The sequence below is a fragment of the Camelina sativa genome, chromosome 3 (assembly GCF_000633955.1).
Source record: "Camelina sativa cultivar DH55 chromosome 3, Cs, whole genome shotgun sequence".
Classification (NCBI taxonomy): domain Eukaryota; kingdom Viridiplantae; phylum Streptophyta; class Magnoliopsida; order Brassicales; family Brassicaceae; genus Camelina; species Camelina sativa.
This window is the reverse complement of record NC_025687.1, coordinates 3790227-3815416: the sequence shown is the minus strand read 5'-3', so window position 1 is coordinate 3815416 and position 25190 is coordinate 3790227. Positions and strand designations below refer to the sequence as shown.

The window sequence follows — 25190 nt, the reverse complement described above, 5'->3', positions numbered from 1 at the left end:
TTTGATGTTAAAAGGGAGGAGGATTCATCATCTCTCGATTTATAGGGATAAAGCAGTAGCGTTGCGACACAACAAGACCCAGAAAGAGGAAAGCAAACACCAAAACGTGAATTGCCAAACACGGCATATATAAGAAGAAACCAAGGAGAGGAGATGATAGAGATTTGATAACCTGATGAGTTTTATGAGATGTCTCAACTCTTGCAATGTTGGAGGTTGTGGTGGTACTGTTGTGAGAATCTGGGAGTTGGAAACAAGAGCAAAAGATAACGAAGGATTGTTTGTGTTTTTGTTGAGAGAAAGAGAGAGAAGAAGAGAGCACTCTGGTCGCTCTTTCAACACGAAGTCTTCAAGAGAAGAACGAGGCACATAAGGAGAGAAATATATGAGAAGAGTCGAATATAAAGATTTTTTTTTTTTTTTTTAATTTTATTATTATGCACTTTGGAGTTTTCCATTGGCTATTTTAAGGGGTTAGAGTGTTTTTCATTGTTTTCAGTTTAAGAGTTTTCAAAGTTAAAAAAAAACTCATAAAGTTGTGGACGTGTTTTTGTTAATTACTAGGTTGATGACTATGGTTTTTTCTTTTCTTAAGGCAAATTGATATAGCTTAATACTATCATTTTAATTAATATTAACATTTTACAAAGTTTCAAAAATTAGGTTAAACAAGATTCACAGTATCTTATGTATATTGTAAGAGCTATATTGTATACAGCTTTCAAACTATTTAAAGGAAAAGTTTGTTATATAGAAAGATTCGTATTTGGTCAAAGAAATAAAAATTTGATAAATTGTTACCGAATAACGACAAAATTGTATTTCATACAATTATGATAATCTTATCTTGTTATTATTATTTAATCAATTATACTTTTAAAAAATATTAATTTAGTATTACAATTGTTTTGGCAAATGAAAATATTCCTATTTGGTCAAAGAAATAATTTTTTTCTAAATTACTATCGAATAACGACAAAAATGTATTCGATACAAACTATGATACTTTATCCTTTTTCCATCAGTTATACTTTAAAAATATATTAATAATTAGTGTTGTTTTGATAAATGAAAGAGATGAAAATATGATAAATTGCTACTGAAAAATGTATTCAGTACAAATTATCATAATTTTGTCTTTTTAAAAATATATTAATTTAGTAATAGAATGTGTTTAACATGTTAAATAGTATTATCAAATCTAATGATAATATATTTTATTTTTGCATGATGAGAGTGAAAAAATATATGATAATGTCTATATATAGAAAACTATAACATATTACAAAATTTTAATACATTACATAATAATGTACAAACCTAAGATGATATATCAAACTCTCATATGATAGAAAAAACCATCATGTTGTAGGAAAAGAGAAACAAACGTCATGTTTAAATATTATAAGGTAAAACCATCCAAAATACTATGAAAAATCTCCCATTATCTTTTTCTTAATCCAATCTTTTCTATTGCTAGAGTGAAATTTTCTCATTATATCAAACTAAAAAAAAATATATATTGTACATCACTTAATTTTAGTTTGGTTTATTTGACGTGAAGTGCTATAATTTTAGACTATTAGTTTTCTTTTGCCAAAATTAAATCAAAAAGTGTTAGACGAAACAAAATCTTCACCTTAAGCCAGGGTAAAAAAAAACTGTCGATGGATTTTGTGGCTCCAAAGTTAATATTGGGCTAAAAATAGAAGGATCCATGAACGTAAAAAAAATGAAACAAACTTATATCAGAAAACAGAAAGCCCATAGGGCTATAAAATCAGGTCGTCTTCTTCTTTTTCTTCTTCATCATGCACGTGCTCTTTTGTCCTTGGAACTAAATTAGTTTGTTGCGAAAAAATTGTTTTTGTAGAGAATTTGAACAAGACGAGCATGTGTGACCTTAGAGGGAAGATATTAGGAACATTTATTTTACTGTGTTTGCAACGGTGAGAGTTTTTGTTCTGATCAATTTCTTCTAGCTAGTGGGATTTAGAGATTTGATCCCCATGAAATAAGGGTTAATCCTTGCTTATTATTCTCTATCATATTTTTACGTTCATTGTTCTTATTTTATATAGTTACAGTATAATAAAAGCATTTGTTTACAATTAAACAAAAAAAAAACATTTTAAAGCATGCGAAACGTAAAATTGTTTTTAAATTTGGGTTCTGACTTGGAAAGAGAATAATAAACCAATACACATATTAATGAAAAGAGAGTAATATTATAAATGGACTAGAAAAGACAGCATTAACTAATTATTTATCATATTAGCAAGCAAAAAATGGGAGACCATTAATAACTTTCCAATTAAATTTCTAATTAGTAAGGAAAAAGTGAAATGCTTTTCACAAAAGAGATGAACAATCTAACTTTACATACACTTTTCTTTGTAATTTGGTTGTGCATGGTTACGTCAACCCCTGTTTCGAAGTATGTAGAACGTCTTTATAATGAAACGCATGATCCGGTTTTAAATGCCGTATTCTAAGTTCTTACGTAAATAACTAAATATATGTTTCTTCTATATAAAGATTATAATAATATTTAAACCTCGATAATACCATGAAAAGTACAGAATAGATAAAGGAAAATGCACTAATTAAAAACTCAGAAAAAAAAGAAGGAAATGTTCAAAAGTTTTCCTCTTCGTCACGTGAATAAAGCTAATAAGAGCAGAGAGTATATGTGATGTGACCTTCGATTAGGTGAATTTTTACGCAGTAGACTAATAAGTATTTGAACCAAAAAAAAAGACTAATAAGTATATGTTTTTTCTCAAAAACAAAGGTCAAATGCATGCGAGTGGGATATGATCCGTACTGGATTATTCGGATTACGTGCCTCGAATTTCAATTTTTTTTTCTAATATTAAGGTTTTGACATTCCACCTTGACAAAGAAAAAAAAAAAAGTTTTGACATTCCATAAGCCAACCATTGCTTCATCAAGAATAATTTCTTTACCAAAGTAGCTAGCCTCTAATCAAAATTAGGTCAACTTTATTTTTTCATTGTGGGTATTAATTCTCAGTTTTTCATTTAGAGCACTTCATACATTACTTTACTCTGATTAATTTATTTAAATAAGATTTTCAAGACACTGTGATAATATGAATATATTACGTATATAGTAGAAAATCGTTTATATGTTTCGATCGTAGCTTAATCCACGCATCATTAACCCTTCTATAGCTAACACATATGGATTTCAACAACTGTTATAGTAATATATATATATATGACAAGCAGTTTATACTAAATTAATATTTCAATCGAATGAACTCAGGACAGTTTTAGGAGAAAGGTACCGGCCGTAGACCAATAAAGTACGTCAATTTTCAAATTTTTGTTGAGTTATATCTGCAGATTTTGACTTAATGGGTTTTCGTATTCTAAAAAAGGAAAAGATCAAACACAAACAAGATTGAACACGTCAACACAATTTATACGCTTATGACGATTCCAGAGAACATGATGGTAACACAACCTATATTGTTAAATTTTAAAAACATGCATAATAATGAATATCAATTTTTAAAAAGTTTAATCAATCATAAACAAAACTGTATAAAATAAATAATAAGAAAATATAAAACTAATCTAAAAGTTGTCTAGATAGTTGAAAACATCTTATATTATGAAACAAAACAAAACTTCTAAAACATCTTATATTTTGAAACGGAACGAATATATATGAACTATTTTTTTTTTTTTTTTACTATTGGAATGCACGAGTTAATCTCATTTCAATATGTAATTGACAATTTGATGTGTAGTTAATATAGGTTGTCAAAAAGAACATTAAAAAGGTAAATACTAAATATATTTTTTTATTAGCATGATATTAACATTTTCTTTTAACTTTAGTTATATTTTTGGATATTTCTCTCTAAGAATACAATATAAGTAAATACAGTAAAATTTCAATAAACCAACGATATGATAGTTTATATATAGTTTAATTATAATGAAAACGTACGTTAACATGATTTCGATGGTATTGATGATCTTACAAAAATATATAGCATTGTCATATGATACGTACATAGATAGGATGGAGTTATATTTTGAATCACTTGGTTGCAAAATAATAAAATTGAAGAAATCAGAAACATGCATGAGTTATTCATTAATTAGAGGAAAATTAAACTAGTAATACTGTACATTTAATGATGATAATGAACTACATCCACAACATACTACTACATACTACACATATTGGCTTCACATACACACATCCATACAGAGACAGAATCTTAGATATAGTATGTAATAAATTAAAAGTTATAGGTTCAGTGCAAGGACATGATAGCACATCTACTCATACACATATACATCTATATATAGAGGGAGAGTCTCATATTGGATTACTCGTATAAAAAGGTTATAAGAGAGACGAGAGAGGTAACAGATTCATTAAAACAAGAAGAGAAAAAATGACAGATGAAGATAGGTTATTACCAATAGCCAATGTAGGGAGACTTATGAAGCAAATCTTACCATCAAATGCAAAGATCTCAAAAGAAGCAAAACAAACAGTCCAAGAGTGTGCAACGGAGTTCATAAGCTTTGTTACATGCGAAGCCTCGGACAAGTGCCACAGGGAGAATCGAAAGACGGTGAATGGTGACGACATCTGGTGGGCTCTCAGCACTCTCGGCCTTGATAACTATGCTGACGCCGTGGGTAGGCATCTTCACAAGTACCGTGAAGCCGAGCGAGAAAGAGCTGAGCACAACAAAGGTAGCAATGATAGTGGGAACGAGAAAGGACCCAGTACTAGAAGTGATCTACAGAGTCAGTCGACAAAGTTTATTAGAGTTGTTGAGAAGGGAAGCAGCTCCACGGCCCGTTGAACTAGAAATATATTGATGTTCTCTGAATCATTTACTATGAAGCCAAGAAAGATCTGTAGAGAAACAAAAAGAATTCAGTAATGTTGAATCGTTAATACAATGTATATGTCTGTAATAATTGCTTTAATTATAACTGATATTTTCTAGATACATATAAAGATATGAGATTTCTTTTTGCAAGCAAATAAGGTGTAATTCAGACTTCGAGTATTGGTCGGTTTGAACCAGTGGAAGATCTCAATGATAGTGGAGAAGATAGCATAAACAAGGTATAGCAAGATAACTTTTGTTCTTTTTTTTTTTTGGTATGTGAATTAGTAATTAGGAAGATTAGAAGAGGTTTATGCGTGCATAGATCAATATTTCGAAAGGCTACATACATAAACATGATTAGACTACAAAAAAGAAGAGATTTATGTGTATCTTACCGCATAGATCCATCGATGGATCTGTTTCAGTGGTTTGATCTGTGATATTTTTCATCCCCATATGCCTTATGGAGCCTGAGCTAGTACGTTAACCAAAATAAAGGAGCTAGCACTGGGACTTAGACCATTTAAAATGAAATTCTTATTACAAGGAATACGATTCCTAAAGAAGTCAGAACGTAATTAGTTCACATTAATGGAAAGAAGCTTAGAAAGTTGAGACTTGCCAGAATTTTGTTCACATGTAAGCAGGTGAAGCACAAGATAAGATAATTCCAATTAAGTTAAAGTCAATACATTTTTTCTTCGCAGAAACAGCCGATGAATTAAGAACAACCAATAGGGGAGATGAGCTGTTTTTTTTTTTTTGTTTATCGTAAAACTAAAGAGTCAAAAGGGTCTAGCTAGGGTTTGAATGGAGAGCGTTGTAGGTTCAGAATTCCAAATATAACCCTAAGAATCTGAGGACCACAACCTTATGGGTACACTAAACCCAAAAATTATATATGAATTTTGAAGATTTGTATATCTTATGACATGTTCACTTTATGGTTATTTGCAAATGGGTGATTTTAAATCATCAAATTAAAAAGAAAGTAAGAAATGATTCATCAAAGAAAGATGCAACCTATAGTTTATGTAGAGTTTTCTTTGGGACCACTTCTCAACTATCTTATGTTCTTGTTCGAATCAACTAGGATTAAGCAAGTAACATATATAAGAGATTAGTTCAAAGAGACAAAAGCTGAAATCACAAACATCAAGATCTTTATTTGTCAATAACTATACCAAGATAGTAAGTAACATTCCATAGTACATTTTAAACTGTTAGTATACCAATGTGGTAACACCCAATGCTTTGGTATGTACTACTATCAACCTTAACAATGTTATATCTGACATCTATGTACTGAATTATTATAGGGATGAATGTTTGTTTCCATTGGCTAAAACCATGGAATCGCGGCATTGAGCTCCTGCACAGGCAGGCAGCGATGCCTCGGGAACCATGAGCGCGAATATTTTAAGGTAACAACAAGTATAAACCACATCTGATGTACCCATTGTGAAGGACAAAGAGAAAGATGAATAGGACAGGTCCATGTGAAATATAATAGCTTATTATGATGATTTCACAAATACACTAGCTTTGAGGTTGCAGCATGGACAAAGATATACATTAGCTTATTATGATGAATTTACCTACAACCGTTTATTTTACTCAAGTTGTTGTACTTGATTCCCATAAGAATCCCATGAGCATGAGATGCACCCTTGTCAAAAATTCTTCATGTAAAAGGAAAGAGCTGTTTGATACCACTTATTTTTTTCCAGAGTTCTTTTATGGGGAACAACTCAATTTAAAGCATCTTCAAAATTTAACGATGTTTGAAAAAAAATATTTCAGATAATTAGGTTTTAGTTTAAATGGGGAGAAACTATATAATACAATTATTTAACAAGATTCGACCTTTAAAATATATTGGATGGCACATCACTTCTAAAAACGAATCTAATAGAACCAAACTTAATACAAATACTGCCAATGCATTCGTTGATCCACCACCTCTATTCTATTAATAGGAAGAACCAATTAGCAACTTTGGCTATTATATGAAGATGTTGTACGTAGACATATGTGTGCACTTTTCAAATTGGTTTGTGCCACTCCAAATCGAATTCTTCTTCGCAAAATAACTAAACCTCTAAAAAATCCTAACTCAAAACAGTACATTTTAGTTTGGCTCATCGATTTACTTTTTTTTTTTTCTTATATTGAACTCTAATTCTTAACAGCTGTTGATATCGCTGTCACTTGTGTGTTATTTTTTGCATAATTCATGTGTCGACATATTTCATATTTTCATTGTTCTATTTTTTTTTCTCTTTCACTTCGTGCATATTTTAAATCTCAATATATTACTTCGCTGCATAAACCGTATCTTCTATTTCAGTAAAAAATTTCCTTCTGGTTTTTAACTCCTAGAAAATTCATCACGTCGAGAAAGAAAGGGCTCTCTTCGCTAGCTCATAAAAAAAAGTATGTTTTGTTCAAAAAAAAAAAAAAAAATTCATCATGTCAAATTTATGAAGAATGATCAATTAGCAACTTTGGCTGTTGTGTTCATATGTGTGCACTTTTCACATTGTTATTTTATTGGTTTGTGCCACCTAAATCCGAGTTCTTCTTCGAAAAGTAACCAAACCCCTAAAACCCTAATTCAAAACACATGTTTTTTTTATTGAACTCAAATTCTTAAGAACTGTTAATATCGTTCTGTCACTTCGTGCATATTTCATATTTGTTTTGCATTTGTCTTTTTTTTTTTTCACTTAAAGCATATATTTTAATTCTCAATATACATTATTGTTCACTGCATAAAACCTTATCCTTCTATTTCAGCAGAATATTTCCTAATGTTTTTAGCTCGTAGAAAATTTCATCACTTCAACCTTTTCATTTGACATCTTGTTATATTTTTATAGGGTAGCATTCATCAATAGGACGATTGTAATCTATTTGGATCTCTGGAAACAAAGGAGTTTGGTGGAAACTTCGTTAGGTCACTATAAAGTTGTATCCAAGAATTCCAACATTGCAATTCATGTATTTATAAGAAGAATGATAGCTAATCTATCATCGTCTTCAAAATAGAAAGTCAATTTTACTGTTTTAGTTTTTAATAATGTAGTGTGTTTTTCATATGTTTTGAGCTTAGCTAGAGAAATCTAGACTCGAACCTTTTTTATCTTCTTCAAGGATGTGTTTGGGCCAAGTTTTTGGGGTTTGCCATCACTTAACAATACTACCGAGACTAAACCTACGAGAGAATAATGAGTTTTCATGGATATGCTCAAAACATGAGGTCTCTTCTATAATTAACCTCAAATGACAAATCATGTCATCCGGATACAAGACACGATTTTCTTCCCTGTACAAAATTGTATTTATACCCTAAGATAACGGGTTGGTGTGGGATGTAAATATTTGTTTTCTTTAATCTAAGATATTCCACTACGAGTTGAAAAACAAATACTAAAACTGAAGAATTTGAAATGACATTTTTTTTTTTGGCTCAAAGTACAATTAGAAATATATAATATGAATGATGAGGATTAGAAAAGTCATGTATATAATTTCTATTTTTATGTTATGAATAAAATCATTGTTTATTCTCGGAAACATATATGTTATTCTCGTCAATCAATTCCAAACGTTTTGATGATAGTAAAATTTGTCTTGTTTAATTTTTGGTTTGAAAATTATAAAAGACAAATCAAAATTTTAAAATGTCAAAGTATATTCACATAAAAAAAAACACACAATTAATACCATTTTCATTGTAAAAAAAAAAAAGGATCGTCGTCTAATGTAATGTGATAGGATATGATTTATTTAGTTAGTTGACTAAAAATAAATATCAGATGCTAATTTACGCCAAAGAATAAAAAACACTATTTGCTAATATACTTTTTAAGAATAGAAAAAAGGAGAAGAATATTCAGTTAATAAATTGTAAAATTTATAGGAAAAATGTTATTCGGGAAATTTTTGTATATAATATAGTCAGTAAAATGAAAAAAAAAAAATGAAAAAGGGAAAAAAAAAAATCATATCTGTGTCGATGGGATTAAAAACAAGAATTGCATTACGCAGCGCTTCTTCGCCCCTCAGATTCTTTCTTCTTCACATTCGATAGAAAGAGACCATAACCATCTCTCTCTCTCTCATTCCCCCAGATCCAAACAATGCCATCCCCACTCTCTCTAATTAGGGTTCTTACCTTCTTTTCAAATCCCTAATTCTTTGCTTCTATCAATTTCCCGATCATCCAGCTCTCTTCTCTTCTCTACTCTCTCTCTCTCTCTCTCTTCCCCAATTCAAAAGATCAGAGCCGCGAATTCAACCTTTCCCTTTCGATTTTTTATTCAGCTAGGGTTTCCAGGTCGTGTATTGTCATCAGTTGACCTTTTGATTTCTTATATACCCAGATCGTTCCGTTGTTTGAGTTTTAGGGCAAGGTTTTTTTTTTTATATCTTTTCTCGTGTTGGTGATAATTTCTATCTAGGTTTGGGAGAGTTCGGTAATTTCGTTGTAGATCGTGATTTGGGATTTTAGGGTTTCGGTTACTGGGTGGCTAGGATTTATGGTAATTATCGAATTTGGACTCTCTCTCTCTCTCTCTCTGTGCATGTGTTAGGCGTTGAAGTTGGGAGTTTTCCTCAAAACCGTGTCTTCTGCTGAAGGAGTCAAGATACTTTTTTTTTTTTACTCACTGAGAATCGATTGAGAGGTATTTTTTAGGAATTAGTGGTTTTGTGGATTGTAACAAACTATATAAAAACCACTGGGGAGGGGATGTTTGGTTCTACATTGGATAGCAGCCGTGGAAACAGCGCTGCCTCAGGGCAGCTTCTTACTCCCACCCGCTTTGTCTGGCCTTATGGAGGTAGAAGGGTTTTTCTTAGCGGATCTTTCACCAGGTGAGATGAACTGTGAGCTACTACTACTAGGATTTTTCTATTACAGGAAACAAATTTAAGGTTGCTAGTGGGATTATGTGCTCCCTAATAGTATTTCATTGGGGGGGTTTAGGACTCCATGGACTGATTTCTAAAATGGGCATGTGAGCAGGTGGACAGAACATGTGCCATTGTCACCGCTTGAGGGCTGTCCTACTGTTTTTCAAGTCATTTGCAACTTGACGCCTGGATATCATCAGGTTAATAATCTTGTACTGGAGACCTTTTCCATGTTACTGTTGTATCCAGTCTCTGGATGCTTAACCTATGCAATATGCATGAGAATCTTATATACCTCTGTCATAGCTGGACAATTTTGGCTAGAAAAATTCGAATTTCCCTGGCTAACTGATTAAATTTTTGCTTTCTACATCACCATCAACATTACTAAAAACTCTAAAAAAACTTATATTTTGGGTTCTTCATGTTGTATTGATAGCTAAATCACTTCTTCTTATGAAGGCTACAGAGTGTAGAAATTCATTTATTTTTGCACTTGGATGTACTACAGTTAACATAGCTGTAATTATTACAACATCAGATACTTAAGAAGCCACTAATGTTACATTCAGTTATTTTTATTCTCATGCAGTATAAGTTTTTTGTTGATGGGGAATGGCGGCACGATGAGCACCAACCGTTCGTAAGCGGAAATGGTGGAGTAGTGAATACAATATTTATAACTGGACCAGATATGGTTCCTACTGGTTTTAGCCCAGAGACACTCGGCCGGTCAAATATGGATGTGGATGATGTCTTCGTGCGAACAGTAAGGAATCTGACCCTTTCTTTTCCAATATGAAATGTTTATTCTTGCTTATGTTTCCTGTGTTGCTTCTAGTTTGGTGTCTCGTAATTTTAACCTGTGACTGGTATTCATCAGAGTATCATTTTAACTTTTCCTCAGTAATGTATAAGTATGATTGATTGAGACCATTTTTTATGATGTATAAAGCAGGAACCATTAAGTTCCATTAAATTGTCTCTGAGACTACACTAAATTGAGTTTCTGACTGCTTTTATTTGGTGATTATATTGTAGGCTGATTCATCCCAAGAAACTATCCCTAGGATGTCAGGGGCTGATTTGGAGGTCTCTCGTCACCGTATATCTGTTTTATTATCAACCCGTACTGCATATGAGCTGCTACCTGAATCGGGCAAGGTATGAATTTTTTTTCCCTATTGCCTGATTATTGATGATTTCTGTCTTCATGTCCTATAGATATCGTAAGACTTCTGGCTTCTTACTCGGATATTGTCTAAGGTGATCGGAAATTTTACAGGTTATTGCATTGGATGTTAATTTACCAGTGAAGCAAGCATTCCATATACTGTATGAGCAGGTCTGCTCTATTTTCCAATTACCCTTGTGTCAGCTTCTGTTCTCTTTGGGATGTTCATCTCTCTGTCTCTCACATTCACGTAAACATTCTAATATAGTTGTATCCAGACCTGAAAAGGGAAGGACGTGGAAATTAAACGAACTATAGCTTTTTTGGCTTTCTGTTTTATGCTAATTCCAGATGCTTTCAGGGAATCCCTTTGGCTCCTCTTTGGGACTTTGGTAAAGGCCAATTTGTTGGAGTTCTTGGTCCACTAGACTTCATTCTAATACTGAGAGAGGTTGGCCTCTCTACAAACTGTTCTTTTCTAGAGCATTTCTTTGAGTTACATGAGTTCTTGCTTTCCGTTAGTTCCTGCTACTATCCCATATTGTTTTTTGGCTTCCGGTGGGCTTGTGTTTCATTTGAGATATCAATACATCTTTTGCAGTTTAAACTCATCTTCTTAAGGATATTGGTTTTCTTTCTACGGAGCCCTTTTAAGTCATGCCGAGTGTTGAACCAGAAAAATTCATGCTGAGTAGGACCTGTGGGGATAAATATACTAGTGTGGGGCTCACAAATATTTGTGTTCCTTGTCTAAACTTGTGATTTAATTTGCAGAATTATAATAGAGTTACCTAGTTTCTAAGTATATTACCTGGTGTGATATATCTGCAGATTTTCTACTAACTTTCTCAACATGAAATTTCACTCTTGCATGGTAATTACAAACTTGTGAAATTGCAGCTGGGAACTCATGGATCAAACCTGACAGAGGAAGAGCTTGAGACGCATACAATAGCAGCCTGGAAAGAGGGGAAGGCTCATATTAGCCGACAATATGATGGAAGTGGGAGACCATATCCTAGGCCACTTGTTCAGGTGTGATTTTCACAGTTGCATTATTGACTTTCTTGTAGCTTCGCTTCTGTTTGCCTATTCTCTGAACATAGCCTTGTCCTATAAATTTCTTTTGCATGTTACAGTAAAAAATCTAGTATGTTTTTCTTTCTTGCTATTATTAATGTTTCATAAATGGCTATCAGGTTGGACCCTATGATAATCTGAAAGACGTTGCCCTGAAAATTTTGCAAAACAAGGTTGCAGCCGTTCCGGTTATATATTCGTCCTTGCAGGATGGTTCATATCCGCAGTTACTGCATCTTGCTTCGCTATCAGGCATATTAAAATGTAAGGTGCCTTCGTTTGTGAATAAAACACTGATAAGCGCGCCGAATTTGCCATACAACCTTTTTAGTATATGACGTGCATATGATTCTTCCATTTCCAAAATTTTCCCACTTCTTCATTTCTCCAAATTCTGTGAAGGGATGGGAATTAGAGACTATAGTTGCAATTGACTGTCCAAACTTCAGTTTTCCTGTTGACTCTAAATTAAGCATAATCTTCCAGGTATATGCAGATACTTTAGACATTCGTCTAGCTCTTTACCAATTCTTCAGCAACCCATTTGTTCAATTCCCCTGGGTACTTGGGTCCCTAGAATCGGAGAATCAAGTAGCAAACCTCTCGCTACATTGAGACCACACGCCTCGTTGGGTTCTGCGCTCTCCTTATTAGTTCAAGGTAATACTTTCTGCTCCTTTTCACTAATGTATTATTCAAAGCTCATCTATCTCATCTGCAACTTGAGACTAACCTCTACATCTCAGTGAAAATTTTCATCATAGATGGTAATATCACCAAGTAGCTGAACACATGAGTTTCTTCGACCTGTCTAGTCAAAGTTGTTTAACAGAGCATCATATTGATCAAATAACCTGCTTTAGATGTTACGACCACTATTATAATTGTTACAACGTGAGTAAACTAACCAGGTTTTAGAACATGGAAAATTTTTTGTGAAAAATAAAGCAAATATATTTCTCGTGGTGCATTGCATTCGATAACCTTTCTCTGTTTCCTTACGTATGGAAATGAATGAAATGTCGTGCTTTATATATCTCTCGGGTTTTCTGGTTATTACAGCTGAAGTTAGTTCAATTCCGGTAGTGGATGACAATGACTCGCTTATTGACATATACTCTCGAAGGTAAATCTCTAATAGACATGATAGGTCTTCTGCATTCCATTTTTTGTGTCCTCTGATCTGATGATATTTGTAATGGTGTAGTGATATAACTGCTCTGGCTAAAGATAAGGCATACGCACAGATTCATCTTGACGACATGACGGTTCACCAGGTAAGCCTCTCATCATAAACCAAAGCCCGTCCTGTATCTCATCAAGCTTTTCTTTTTACGAGTTTACTTAAGAAGTCGTGTCTAACCTGCCTATCTATCATTGGAAATGTCTCCTCCTTTGTAATTTATTTATACATAATTAGAAGAATGGGAAATAGATAAAAAGTTATAATAAAATGGAGAATGTGTTTGTGGTTTCAGGCGTTGCAGTTGGGGCAAGATGCGAGTCCGCCATATGGAATCTTCAACGGGCAGAGATGTCACATGTGCTTGCGCTCGGATTCTCTTGTGAAAGTGATGGAGCGGTTGGCAAATCCAGGTACAGTCTCTCTCTCGCTCTCTCCCATAGAGTCTGTCAGCTTTGTTTCTCCTATATTTGAAAAACGAACATCAGATGAGAGGAATGTGTGTGCATAACAAACAAAACAGGTGTAAGGAGGCTGGTGATAGTGGAAGCAGGGAGCAAACGTGTTGAAGGTATCATATCATTGAGCGATGTTTTCCAATTCCTGCTCGGTCTTTGACTCCCACCACAGCAAAACAACCTCCTCAAAACTTTTTTTTTCTTCTTTTTTGTTTTTTTTGTTTTTACCCTCATTTCCTCAAATCAAACTACCCCAAACAATTTGCATCATCTTATTTTTATTTTTATTTTTATTTTTCATCTTGCAAGGAATTTGTAAATTTGCTACGAACCTCTTCATCATTGTTTTCTTTTTCTTATTATTATTTTTGTTGTTTTAGTTGAACGGGTTTCCCATTCTTGTGAAGATATTGGCTACTACGGGAATCTTTTACTAGTAGCTTCTCTCAGCTTTTTCTTCCCACTTTTTTTTTACCCCCCTTTATGTTGAATATTTCGCTTCATTACCTATTCTAAAAGCAACAACAGCATGAGAATAAGAAGCTTACCAGATAGCTGTTTACAAATAATGATTAGAATGGTTGTCGAGTGGAAACGTCATGTTAACTGTTGAGCGAAAGTGATACCTGTGAAATAACCCACTAAAGGCTCCGAATAATCGATGACGTAATAAATGACATGAAAAAAAATGTTATTACTAGTATAATGTTTGGCTTAGTCCTGGGCATAATATCTGCTTGCTTCAAAAGGTTCTTGATAATTTACTCCAAACCATTTCGACCGGAGCGACTTTGTTCAATCGCAGTTTTTTAATCCTATACTAAACTATTGATATTTAGATGGTACGGAAGAAACGTACCAGAACCGAACCGATAAAAGCGGTATCGGGTAGGGTTCGGGTTAAGCAGAATTACCGAATGGGCTAAGAGGCTTTGGTAAAATGGACTTCGGTCCGGGTTCGGTTTATAACTTAAGTATATTGGGCCACCGTTTTAGATCCGTTTAACGTAAAAGCCTACTAATAAGACCTTGACCCACTAAGCATCATACGACAGCTAACCCTAAAGCCTAAGTCACCACCTTACCCTATTGTGCAGGCAGCACCGTGCAACTATCTCTTATGTTCTCAATACAGAACCATTCATCGAAGCTTGCTTTTCGTTTCGTCTTCTACACGAGATGAAGCATGCTTTGTCTATCTGCAATCATTCAAGTAAACTTTTCGATTTGTTTTCTCATTGTACCTTTCCTCCATTCCGAGAATAGAACCGTTATATAAACCCCTAATCCCCCATGGAAAGAACCATAAGTTTCAACCCTCCATCATCTCCTCCTTCACTACTTAGCTTATATGGTCTTCTTATGTGGTTTTTTTAAGGCATGGATTACGGCAATAGTAAAGGTATATTGAAACTTTGCTGAATCATTCAAGTCAAACAATTGATGTCCAATGGTTTGTTATCAAAAGATAGAGACTCATTAAATTTTTATTTGTTTCACAGGGACATGTAGCAGAACTCCAGCAAGGACCTTTTTGTTAGTGTGGATGCTTCTTCATTGTTCCCAATTTTCATCGGCTATTTGAATTTGTTCTATCTTTTGTTTTAAGTTGGTTGTGAGTTTATTGAACTTAATGTTATGGTATTTGGTTGTGTTATGGTGAAACTTAATGTTATGGTTTTAATTTATGGTATAATCGGTTATTTTGGTTATTTACATGAGTATTTATGATTTAAATCGGTTATCTCGGGTTTTATTCGGTTATTTGAGTACTTTGGTTACTAAAAATAACCAAATAGATTATAACACGGAAAAATTTCGGGTTATTTCGGATTTTGTATTGGAGTAGAAAACCACTCCGAACCCGGCCAGTTACTAACCGTACTGAACCGATTTTTTTGTAAATTACCGAATGGGATCTAGGTCTTATACCGATTTACCCGAAACCCGATTGGGTACCCGACGATTGCCCATGACTAGTTTGGCTTATCCATAATTTACGTTTTCCCAAAAACGTGACTTGGAAGAGACAGTCGTCAACCCAAGTGTCTGTCTTTTTTGATTCTAAAGAAATTGTCCTTAAAACAAACATAGCAACTTTAGAAAACGTATAATGGCGGAGATCGGGAAGACGGTGTTAGATTCCGGCTGGCTAGCGGCGAGATCCACGGAGGTCGATGTCGACGGCGACCAGCTCACTACCACCAATCCTCCTGCTCTCGGTCCCGATTCTCGCTGGATGGAAGCCGTCGTACCCGGAACGTAAATTAATCTTTCCCTTTCCTCTTTTTATTTATTTATTTTTATTTTATTTTTAAAAGCTAATTAGTTTTAAGTAAACTCCGAAATAAGTTTAGGATTTTGTCTTCAAACGGAATCGCATCTTCTTGTTTCATGCATGAACGATGATTTTGCTGATATATATAATAATGTGTTCCTCTGTGACAGTGTTTTGGGGACACTGGTGAAGAACAAAGCTGTTCCAGACCCATTCTATGGGCTCGAGAATGAAGCTATCACGGATATTGCTGATTCCGGGAGGGACTATTACACCTTCTGGTTCTTCACTAACTTCCAATGCAAAAGGGTGAGCCGCCTCAACCTCCTTTGACAAATTGCTTTTTCACTTTTCTTATCTATTTCAGCGTAAAAGTATGATTTCTCTTTATATTCTTCATTCTGTTATCATTTTATTTATTTTTCCTGCTTTTTGGGGTCTAATAATCTTGTTTTGATGGGTTTTTTTTTTTTTTGCAGTTGCGGAATCAATACGTGCATCTGAATTTTCGTGCCATCAACTACTCTGCGGAAGTGTATGTAAACGGCCACAAGACAGTGCTTCCCAAAGGGATGTTTCGCAGACATACACTTGACGTTACTGATATCCTGCATTCTGAAAACAATTCACTTGCTGTTATTGTTCATCCCCCAGATCATCCTGGGACTATCCCTCCCAAGGGAGGGCAAGGTGGTGATCACGAGGTACACCTCTCTCTTTCTCTCTCTCTGTGAAAATGGTCCTGTCATTGTTCTTTCTTTGCTTTGTTCAATTCTAGCTAATTGCAAACGCTATAACCAATGTGCATGACAGATTGGAAAAGATGTAGCTGCACAGTATGTGGAAGGTTGGGACTGGATTTGTCCAATAAGGTAATGTTTTCACTTGGTTTTCGTTAGAAGATATCGGATGGTTCAAGGCATTCTCACTGATGACTTGATAATGTCTTCTAGGGACCGGAATACTGGCATATGGGATGAAGTGTCAATATCTGTAACCGGGGTTAGTTTATCGTATGGAGCAAACTTTGTTTTCCAGAGATGATATCTATTGAATTTCTCCATGGAGCAAACTTTGGATCGTTTATAATAATCATGCTCATATTGGATGTAACTGGCTGTTTTGTTTTGCAGCCAGTAAGAATAATTGATCCCCATTTGGTCTCAACCTTCTTTGACCATTACAAGAGGGCTTACTTGCATGTGACTGCTGAACTGGAAAACAAAAGCACATGGAATGCCGACTGTTCTGTAAATATTCAGATCACAGCTGAACTCGAAAACGGTGTTTGTTTAGTAGAGCATCTTCAGACAGAGAATGTTTTGATTCCAGCTAAAGGACATATTCAGCACACTTTTAAACCGGTGAGTTTGGTACTGTTATCGTATCAGACTTGTTTATGACTTAGATAACTTACTCTGTTCAGGGATCTTATCTGACCACTAGAGATCTATGATGATAGTATTATTTATCATGTAAACTAATGGGATAGTGATGTAACAGCTCTTTTTCTATAAACCTGAATTGTGGTGGCCCAACGGGATGGGAAAGCAAAACCTTTACGACATCTTGATCACTGTTGTTGTGAAAGAATTTGGGGAATCTGATTCCTGGATGCAGCCATTTGGATTCCGTAAGATAGAGAGTGTTATCGATAGTGCCACTGGTGGAAGGTAAGCTCTATAGATTTTACTCGAAGAATAATTTTGTAGAGGCCCTGTATCTTACTTTCAAAATTTTCCAGGCTGTTCAAGATTAACGGAGAGCCGATCTTCATTCGTGGTGGCAATTGGATACTATCTGATGGGTTGTTACGGCTCTCTAAAGAACGTTATAGAACCGATATAAAGTTCCATGCAGATATGAACATGAACATGATCCGTTGCTGGGGCGGTGGGTTGGCTGAAAGGCCAGATTTTTATCACTTTTGTGATATCTACGGTTTGCTGGTATGAGTCAAGAAGTGTTGTTCGCTATCATTCGGCTTCAAAATTAATCACCATTCACCATTTCTAAAGTTTATCCAATTCTCAGGTCTGGCAAGAGTTTTGGATCACGGGAGATGTTGATGGAAGAGGTGATCCAGTATCAAATCCGAACGGACCACTAGACCATGAGTTATTCCTCTTATGTGCTCGTGATACTGTCAAACTTTTGAGAAACCATCCAAGCCTAGCTCTTTGGGTGGGTGGAAACGAACAAGTTCCGCCAAAAGACATAAATGAGGCTCTAAAGCAAGACCTTAGGCTTCACCCTTATTTTAAAACCCATATGTTATCAGACGAGGATTCGGATCCTAGTGTTTATCTTGACGGTACTAGAGTTTATATTCAAGGATCTATGTGGGACGGATTTGCAGATGGTAAGGGAAACTTCACTGACGGCCCTTACGAGATTCAATACCCTGAAGATTTTTTTAAAGATACATATTACAAGTATGGGTTCAATCCGGAGATTGGTTCGGTTGGAATGCCAGTTGCAGCTACGATAAGAGCGACAATGCCTCCGGAAGGTTGGGAGATTCCTCTGTTTAAAAAGGGTTTGGACGGGTTTGTTGAAGAAGTACCAAACCGAATGTGGGATTACCACAAGTACATTCCATATTCTAAGCCTGGAAAAGTTCATGACCAGATTCTGATGTACGGTACTCCGGAGAATCTCGATGACTTCTGCTTGAAGGTATATTTGGGATCTTAACCATTTTAGCCTTTGCTGGTGTTGGCTTACCCTGATGTTTTTCCCCTTAACTTAGTGGTTGGTGAAAGAAACTTGAGATCATTAGTGACATATTCTGACTTGTTATTTCCTCTGTAACAGGCTCAACTGGTAAACTACATTCAGTACAGAGCTCTANACTCTCTGGGTGGGTGGAAACGAACAAGTTCCACCAAAAGACATAAATGAGGCTCTAAAGCAAGACCTTAGGCTTCACCCTTATTTAAAAACCCATATGTTATCAGACGAGGATTCGGATCCTAGTGTTTATCTTGACGGTACTAGAGTTTATATTCAAGGATCTATGTGGGACGGATTTGCAGATGGTAAGGGAAACTTCACTGACGGCCCTTACGAGATTCAATACCCTGAAGATTTTTTTAAAGATACATATTACAAGTATGGGTTCAATCCGGAGATTGGTTCGGTTGGAATGCCAGTTGCAGCTACGATAAGAGCGACAATGCCTCCGGAAGGTTGGGAGATTCCTCTGTTTAAAAAGGGTTTGGACGGGTTTGTTGAAGAAGTACCAAACCGAATGTGGGATTACCACAAGTACATTCCATATTCTAAGCCTGGAAAAGTTCATGACCAGATTCTGATGTACGGTACTCCGGAGAATCTCGATGACTTCTGCTTGAAGGTATATTTGGGATCTTAACCATTTTAGCCTTTGCTGGTGTTGGGCTTACCCTGATGTTTTTCCCCTTAACTTTGTGGTTGGTGAAAGAAACTTGAGATCATTAGTGACATATTCTGACTTGTTTTCTCCTCTGTAACAGGCTCAACTGGTAAACTACATTCAGTACAGAGCTCTATTCGAGGGCTGGAGTTCACGAATGTGGACAAAATACACGGGTGTCTTGATCTGGAAGAACCAAAATCCATGGACTGGTCTCAGAGGTCAGTTCTATGATCATCTTCTCGATCAAACAGCCAGTTTCTATGGCTGCCGTTCCGCTGCAGAGCCAGTCCATGTCCAATTAAACCTGGCAAGTTACTTTGTTGAGGTCAGTATGATTCCCTATAAATCTTTCTCTGTCAATTGCTGTGAATGAAGTTCTCAATAGTTTAAGAGTCTTGATTAAAGAAGTGAATAATGCATGAAATGATGTACTTTGACCCTCACAGGTTGTAAACACGACTTCTGAAGAGCTTTCGGATGTCGCGATAGAGGCATCAGTATGGGACCTAAACGGGAACTGCCCATACTCGGAAGTGTTTAAGATAGTCTCCGCACCGCCAAAGAAAGTTATGCAAATTTCGGAATTCAAGTACCCAAAATCACAAAACCCAAAGCCGGTGTATTTTCTTCTTCTCAAACTGTACAATGTCTCAGACAAAACGGTTATATCCCGGAACTTCTACTGGCTTAATCTGCCTGGGCAAGATTACACACTCTTGGAGCCGTACAGAAAGAAGCAAATACCTCTCAAGATCACTTGCAATGCAGTTCTGGTTGGTCCAAAATATGAGCTGGAGATCAATGTCCATAACACATCTAGAGCTGGCTTAGCCAAAAACGCTGCTCAAGAAGACGGAAAGCCGAATCTGGGGTTGCTCCAGAAGCTCTTTAGTAGATGTGTTGTTTCTGCAGATAGCAACCGTGCTTTGAAAGTGGTGGAAATGGAGGGATCTGATTCAGGGGTTGCTTTCTTCCTTCGTTTCTCTGTCCACAATGCAGAGACAGAGAAACAAGACACGAGAATTCTGCCAGTACATTACTCAGACAACTATTTCTCACTAGTTCCAGGTGAATCAATGTCTTTGAAGATCGCATTTGCAGCTCCTACAGGCACGACGAAGTCTCCTCGTGTTATGCTTCAGGGCTGGAACTACCCTGATGGGTTTAGTGTTTTTGGTTGAGACAAGTTATGTTTCGTGTTTGTAATGTAACTACCTGTAATCTCGAACCTTTGAATAAATGAATGATACGCAGAGGCTTTTACCATTTGTAGCGAACTTAAATATGCACCCTACACTCGCATTACACACATCTTTATACCTTTAACAACCAGCTCAGAACCATATGTTCAGACCAAACCTAGTGTCTACTTTTCATCATCACAGCAAAATAAGAGTTACATATATATATATATATATATATATATATACTAGTTGAGCAATCAAAAATCAAAAGCCGGAGATAACGACATCTCTACCCGTTTCTGGCAAGTCTTGCATGAGATAGAAGGAGATTATTGTACATGTCATTTTCCTGGAGATGCAAACCTCGACTTCTCTCTCTGTCGGCTCAAGCCTCTGTCTCTTGGGGATGATCCCAACCCCGCTTGGCGCATGATCTCTGCAACAACAGATACTACAAGTCAACGATTTTGATTTATCAAGCATACACAAAGTTAATACTGATATGTTCTGTTTCTCAGCAATACATCACGGCATGTTAACAGTGGTTAATGCAAACACATTCTAAAAAAGTAAGGTTTCACTGGTGCCTTAACATAAAAGATTAATAAATAAAAAAAGCAGGTTAACATAAAAGATTAATAAGAGTGAATGGCAGCAACAACAAAGCAAGCTACCATGATTATCATCAAATAGTTTTATTTATTGATCTAGAATCGTCAAGACCACAGGAAACGTGCAGTGTACAATCATGAATGTCATAAAAATGACTTACCTTGTCGCTTTCTTTCCAGTTCTTGATCAAGCTCTTCCTTCCACTTCATCTCTATCTCTGAAAGAGCAACACTGCAAAGCCAAATCCAGCAAATATAAGAGATAAATGAATAAAACAAGAAGCCTAGACTAAGGTCCTAGACTAGGTGAAAATTTGAAACTATTGCTGGCCAATGGCTAGGCTGAATTTTAAAGAGCAGGATGGTAGCTTTGGAATCCAACTCTACATGGTTGGACGCATTAGTGATTACTTTTCTCAAAAATAAAGTTAGCTTTCGTATAAACCCAAAATGCAACAATTTTGCGACATGGAGGGTGATCATAGCTTCAGACAAGCATGAATGGGAATTTGTTCTGGCTTCTTGATTCCTACCGAGTGCCTAAGCGGAATCAAAGGAAATATCTAAATCCCAAACCGAATTAACTCTTGAGCGACTAACCTCTGGCTTGATTCCTGTTCAGTATCAACAACAAGACCGCTCCAATTAGTGAACCGAGCTGATACACCGTCCTGTGAAGCTTCATCATCTCCATTATTAATATTTAATTCACGACTACCACCACTTCCTGGGCTCTTGGAACAACTAGTTGCGTCTGTTGCCCTCGAAGGTGAACCACCACGAGGACCCCGACTCGGAGACCTGCTTTTTGGAGGCAGTTTCAGGAAACCACGAGCAGCATCCTCTCTTTTACTGTTACTTAAATTACTCTCCATACAGCTGGGAGTACATGTGATCAAACTATTGTAGTATTCTTCATAAAGAGGCGTCTGTAACTTCTTTAGATCTGCAGCCTAAGGGATATATATTTTCACTGCCATGTTAGTGTTTTATGTACAAATGAATCGAGGACAAATGAAAAATGTAGTATAATGTGCATGAAGCACCTTCTCATCTAGGAAAGCTTTAATTTTTGACTCTGCTAGATCATCATCATCCCCTGAGTATGAAGGTTGGTCACATTCCATGCTCATTGTAGTCTTTTTCTCTCCATTACCAGGACTTTCATCAAATTTGGACTTCAAAGAAATGGACATATCACTTATGGCATCACAGCTCTGTCCACATAGAATGAAATAGTGATGCTTACAAACATGATCCAAACAAGAATTGAGACTCGAATAGGTCATTAGATATCTAAATGAGAAATCGTATATATGCTTACCTTCTTCAGATCACTATTGTTTTCAAGGGTAGGCCTCGTTTCTCCATCAAATGTCAAGAAATTATCATCATCAATCAAACACATATCGTCTTCATCACCTCCATTCTCATTTTGTTGCCATAAATTTTTGTTTTGGATTGATTTCACAGGACATACAAGTGAATAATTCAAACTGCCAAAGTTACACATGTCACCTACGTCGTCGCATGTAGAACCTGGACTGAAACAAAGAAAGCAGATAATAAACCGTCAAATTATTTCATATTACCCACAAATTCATCTTAGTACTTTTGGTTTCAACCAGATTTTCAGAACTTACGTGCACTGAGTGTTATTTATCTGTAACGGCGGTAGTGAAGTACTAGCATTGTTCTGGAAAATAACAAAAATAATCATTGAAGATGGCTTCAAGAAAAAGTTATATGAAATTCATAAATGGTCAACATGCACCCACCATGACAGAACCAAGATCAGTAGAAGCAGATTCCTTGTGCTTCCCCGTAACAAAAGGATGCTGCAAATAGAACAAAATCAGGAACTTTTATCATAACTTCCCAATTTGATATGTAGGAATCATTAAAACTGTTTATAGTTCACCTTAAGTAGCTCAGATGCGGTTGGCCGCAGATTTGGTACCCTGTTAAGACGGGTCAATGATTCAGCAATTCGAAAGAAAAGACACAATAGTAGTGAAGGAAGTTACTACTAAAAGTTCCAAACTAATGTTTCTGAAGAAAAGCAGCTTACTCCTGCAGACACTTGAGCAGAAAATCTTTTGCATCCGAGGAGAGGGTATCAGGTATTGGAGGATGTGATTTTGTTGTTCCAATGAAGAATATAGCAGCAACCTGAAATAAAATAAAAAAGTATGTCCATCAGTAATTAAGAAGATAAATTCTCCACAAAAAATATCACCTGGAAGACAAAATAAATGACCTCTTTGTACTGCTGACTCCAAGGAGCCTTCCCAGTCACCATTTCAATAACTGTACAGCCTACGCTCCATATATCAGCAGAGCTGAAAATAGTAGCAACGGGTTTGTAAGAAACTAAAATTATGGGACACCAGAACTATCAATACTAGCCACAACCCACAGGTGTTTGAGATATCAGTTACAAAACATCAATTTTGGTATTTACGAGCAGGCTTGGGTGCTTACAAGCTATGTCCAGTTTGAAGAATAACTTCCGGAGCCATCCAATATGGTGTCCCTTTCATAGATTTTGCACCAGTAATCGTAGCCTATAGATGAAATTATATCACACTGAATCACTATGACAATTATGTTATACTATACCAACTGAGAAATAAGAGTATACACAGAAGAAAAAAAACAGAACGCTTCCTGCAATAGAAGTTGTAGAATACAAATTACTTGACTTACCAACTCAGCAACTTGTTTGGACGCACCAAAATCAGCAAGTTTAATGCATCCTTTATTATCCACAAGGATATTCGCCCCCTGAGAACAAATGAAATATAGAATGTCATGGTCAAGGACTCAAGATGGTAAGCACTTTCAAAGTATGAGGAAAAAAAAATTGCTACCTTAATGTCTCTATGCATAATTGCATGATTGTGCAGGTACTCCAACCCTAAAAGCAGCTGCCTCGTGTATGTCCGAACAACCTAATTCAATCATTCTCAACATTTAAGAACGGCAAACATACTAAGAGATCGAAAAGAAAAAAAGAAAAAAAGAATCCAAACATGACTTACTGATTCAGGAAAAGGTCCAAATTTCTCCAAGAGCGATGATATAGATCCACCAGGAACAAACTCGAGAAGGATATTTAAGGTGTCATCTTCCCTCACTGTACCCAAATATCTCTAATGCCCAAAGCAAACATAAAATTCCTAAAGTTAGATAACACAATAAGGAAGTGGTGGATGGATCCATATGCACTGGAGAAGAAGACAATAGCCACAAATATACTTACAACTATATTAGGATGGGAGAGATTTTTGAGAAGCTTAACTTCTTCTTCAAGCTCCTGAATATGAGCCTACTTAACACCAAACACAGAAAACAAAATTCATGAATAAAACCATTAATGGGTTATAGAAATTTTAAATAGATTTGGATTCGATTGGATTGTTTACGAACCTGAGTTTTTTCCTTGGAAGCACAATTGGTTGCAATCAGAACCTGATTTGAACCAAAAGATTGAAGTTTGAGACTTTCAGTACCAATTTAAAGCAGATGCAAATTAGTTCGAAGATTTCATCAGATTTCAAAGTAATAAGAAGCGAGCAGATGAGAATAGTTTAATCGCGGATCTGAGATTGAACCTATAAGTCCCAAATTAGCTTAAAATCGATTAATAAACCCTAAATCACCTGTTTAACGGCGAGAAGCTCTCCGGAATCAAGATTCATACCCATGTAGACCGTACCGAAGGCGCCGCGGCCAATTAATTGACCTTTCCTCCATAAAATCGGAGGCGCCATATCTACGGTGGTAGTAGTAGTAGGAGGAGGCGACGAAGAGAAGGGTTTGGTAAGAAGCTTCGATTTGCGGATGCAGGAAGTGATCTTATCGGCGAAAGGACCGGGAAACGGAGGCTGACTCTCCTGGTTTAACTTCGTCGGCGGTTAACAATAGATCGACGAACGGAGCCGAAGAAATCTTAAATTTGGGGAAGACGATGAACGAGAGTGAGTGAGAGGGAAAAAGGCTTTT

The 25190-nt window shown here is 35.8% G+C and overlaps 4 protein-coding genes and 1 pseudogene across 5 annotated transcripts in view; 3 read left to right on the top strand and 2 right to left on the bottom strand.

Annotated features, from left to right (window-relative positions):
* LOC104767321 overlaps window positions 1–360 on the bottom strand; it is a 5552-nt gene extending 5192 nt beyond the window's left edge. Inside the window, exon 1 of the mRNA XM_010491367.2 lies at window positions 173–360. The gene's annotated coding sequence lies outside the window, so the exon portion shown is untranslated. The remainder of the gene's footprint in view (window positions 1–172) is intronic.
* Window positions 4206–4914, top strand: LOC104767288 (nuclear transcription factor Y subunit B-4). Its single transcript, XM_010491336.1, has one exon. The coding sequence runs from the start codon at window positions 4442–4444 to the stop codon at window positions 4859–4861; it is 420 nt and encodes a 139-aa protein (XP_010489638.1). The 5' UTR covers window positions 4206–4441; the 3' UTR covers window positions 4862–4914.
* On the top strand, window positions 8902–14158 carry LOC104767280 (sucrose nonfermenting 4-like protein). The gene is made up of 13 exons (XM_010491328.2): window positions 8902–9775; window positions 9927–10014; window positions 10407–10583; window positions 10856–10978; window positions 11100–11159; window positions 11350–11439; window positions 11889–12023; window positions 12188–12332; window positions 12555–12728; window positions 13131–13194; window positions 13276–13345; window positions 13547–13664; window positions 13775–14158. The coding sequence occupies exons 1-13, from the start codon at window positions 9651–9653 to the stop codon at window positions 13867–13869; spliced, it is 1464 nt and encodes a 487-aa protein (XP_010489630.1). The 5' UTR covers window positions 8902–9650; the 3' UTR covers window positions 13870–14158.
* On the top strand, window positions 15744–20653 carry LOC104767262 (mannosylglycoprotein endo-beta-mannosidase). Of its 2 annotated transcripts, XM_010491314.2 has the most exons (12): window positions 15749–15971; window positions 16158–16296; window positions 16467–16691; window positions 16801–16859; window positions 16941–16989; window positions 17121–17351; window positions 17491–17660; window positions 17732–17936; window positions 18022–18204; window positions 18884–19345; window positions 19485–19712; window positions 19834–20653. In XM_010491314.2, exons 1-12 carry the CDS (start codon window positions 15823–15825, stop codon window positions 20566–20568), a joined length of 2835 nt encoding a protein of 944 aa, XP_010489616.1. In that variant the 5' UTR covers window positions 15749–15822; the 3' UTR covers window positions 20569–20653. The 2 variants fall into 2 exon arrangements, with proteins under 2 accessions (XP_010489622.1, XP_010489616.1); XM_010491320.2 differs by lacking the exon at window positions 18884–19345 and having other exon boundaries at window positions 15744–15971; window positions 18022–18666.
* On the bottom strand, window positions 20756–25131 carry LOC104778635 (annotated as a pseudogene).

What these genes read in the sequence shown, in the direction of transcription:
- LOC104767288 (XM_010491336.1), top strand. Translation starts at nt 4,442, where the DNA reads ATGACAGATGAAGATAGGTTATTACCAATAGCCAATGTAGGGAGACTT.
- LOC104767280 (XM_010491328.2), top strand. Translation starts at nt 9,651, where the DNA reads ATGTTTGGTTCTACATTGGATAGCAGCCGTGGAAACAGCGCTGCCTCA. An exon ending in ACGACATGACGGTTCACCAG is followed by an intron (nt 13,346 to 13,546) that starts GTAAGCCTCTCA and finishes TTGTGGTTTCAG; the next exon opens with GCGTTGCAGTTGGGGCAAGA. An exon ending in GGAGCGGTTGGCAAATCCAG is followed by an intron (nt 13,665 to 13,774) that starts GTACAGTCTCTC and finishes CAAACAAAACAG; the next exon opens with GTGTAAGGAGGCTGGTGATA.
- LOC104767262 (XM_010491320.2), top strand. Translation starts at nt 15,823, where the DNA reads ATGGCGGAGATCGGGAAGACGGTGTTAGATTCCGGCTGGCTAGCGGCG. An exon ending in TTCAGCACACTTTTAAACCG is followed by an intron (nt 17,352 to 17,490) that starts GTGAGTTTGGTA and finishes GTGATGTAACAG; the next exon opens with CTCTTTTTCTATAAACCTGA. An exon ending in GTGATATCTACGGTTTGCTG is followed by an intron (nt 17,937 to 18,021) that starts GTATGAGTCAAG and finishes TCCAATTCTCAG; the next exon opens with GTCTGGCAAGAGTTTTGGAT.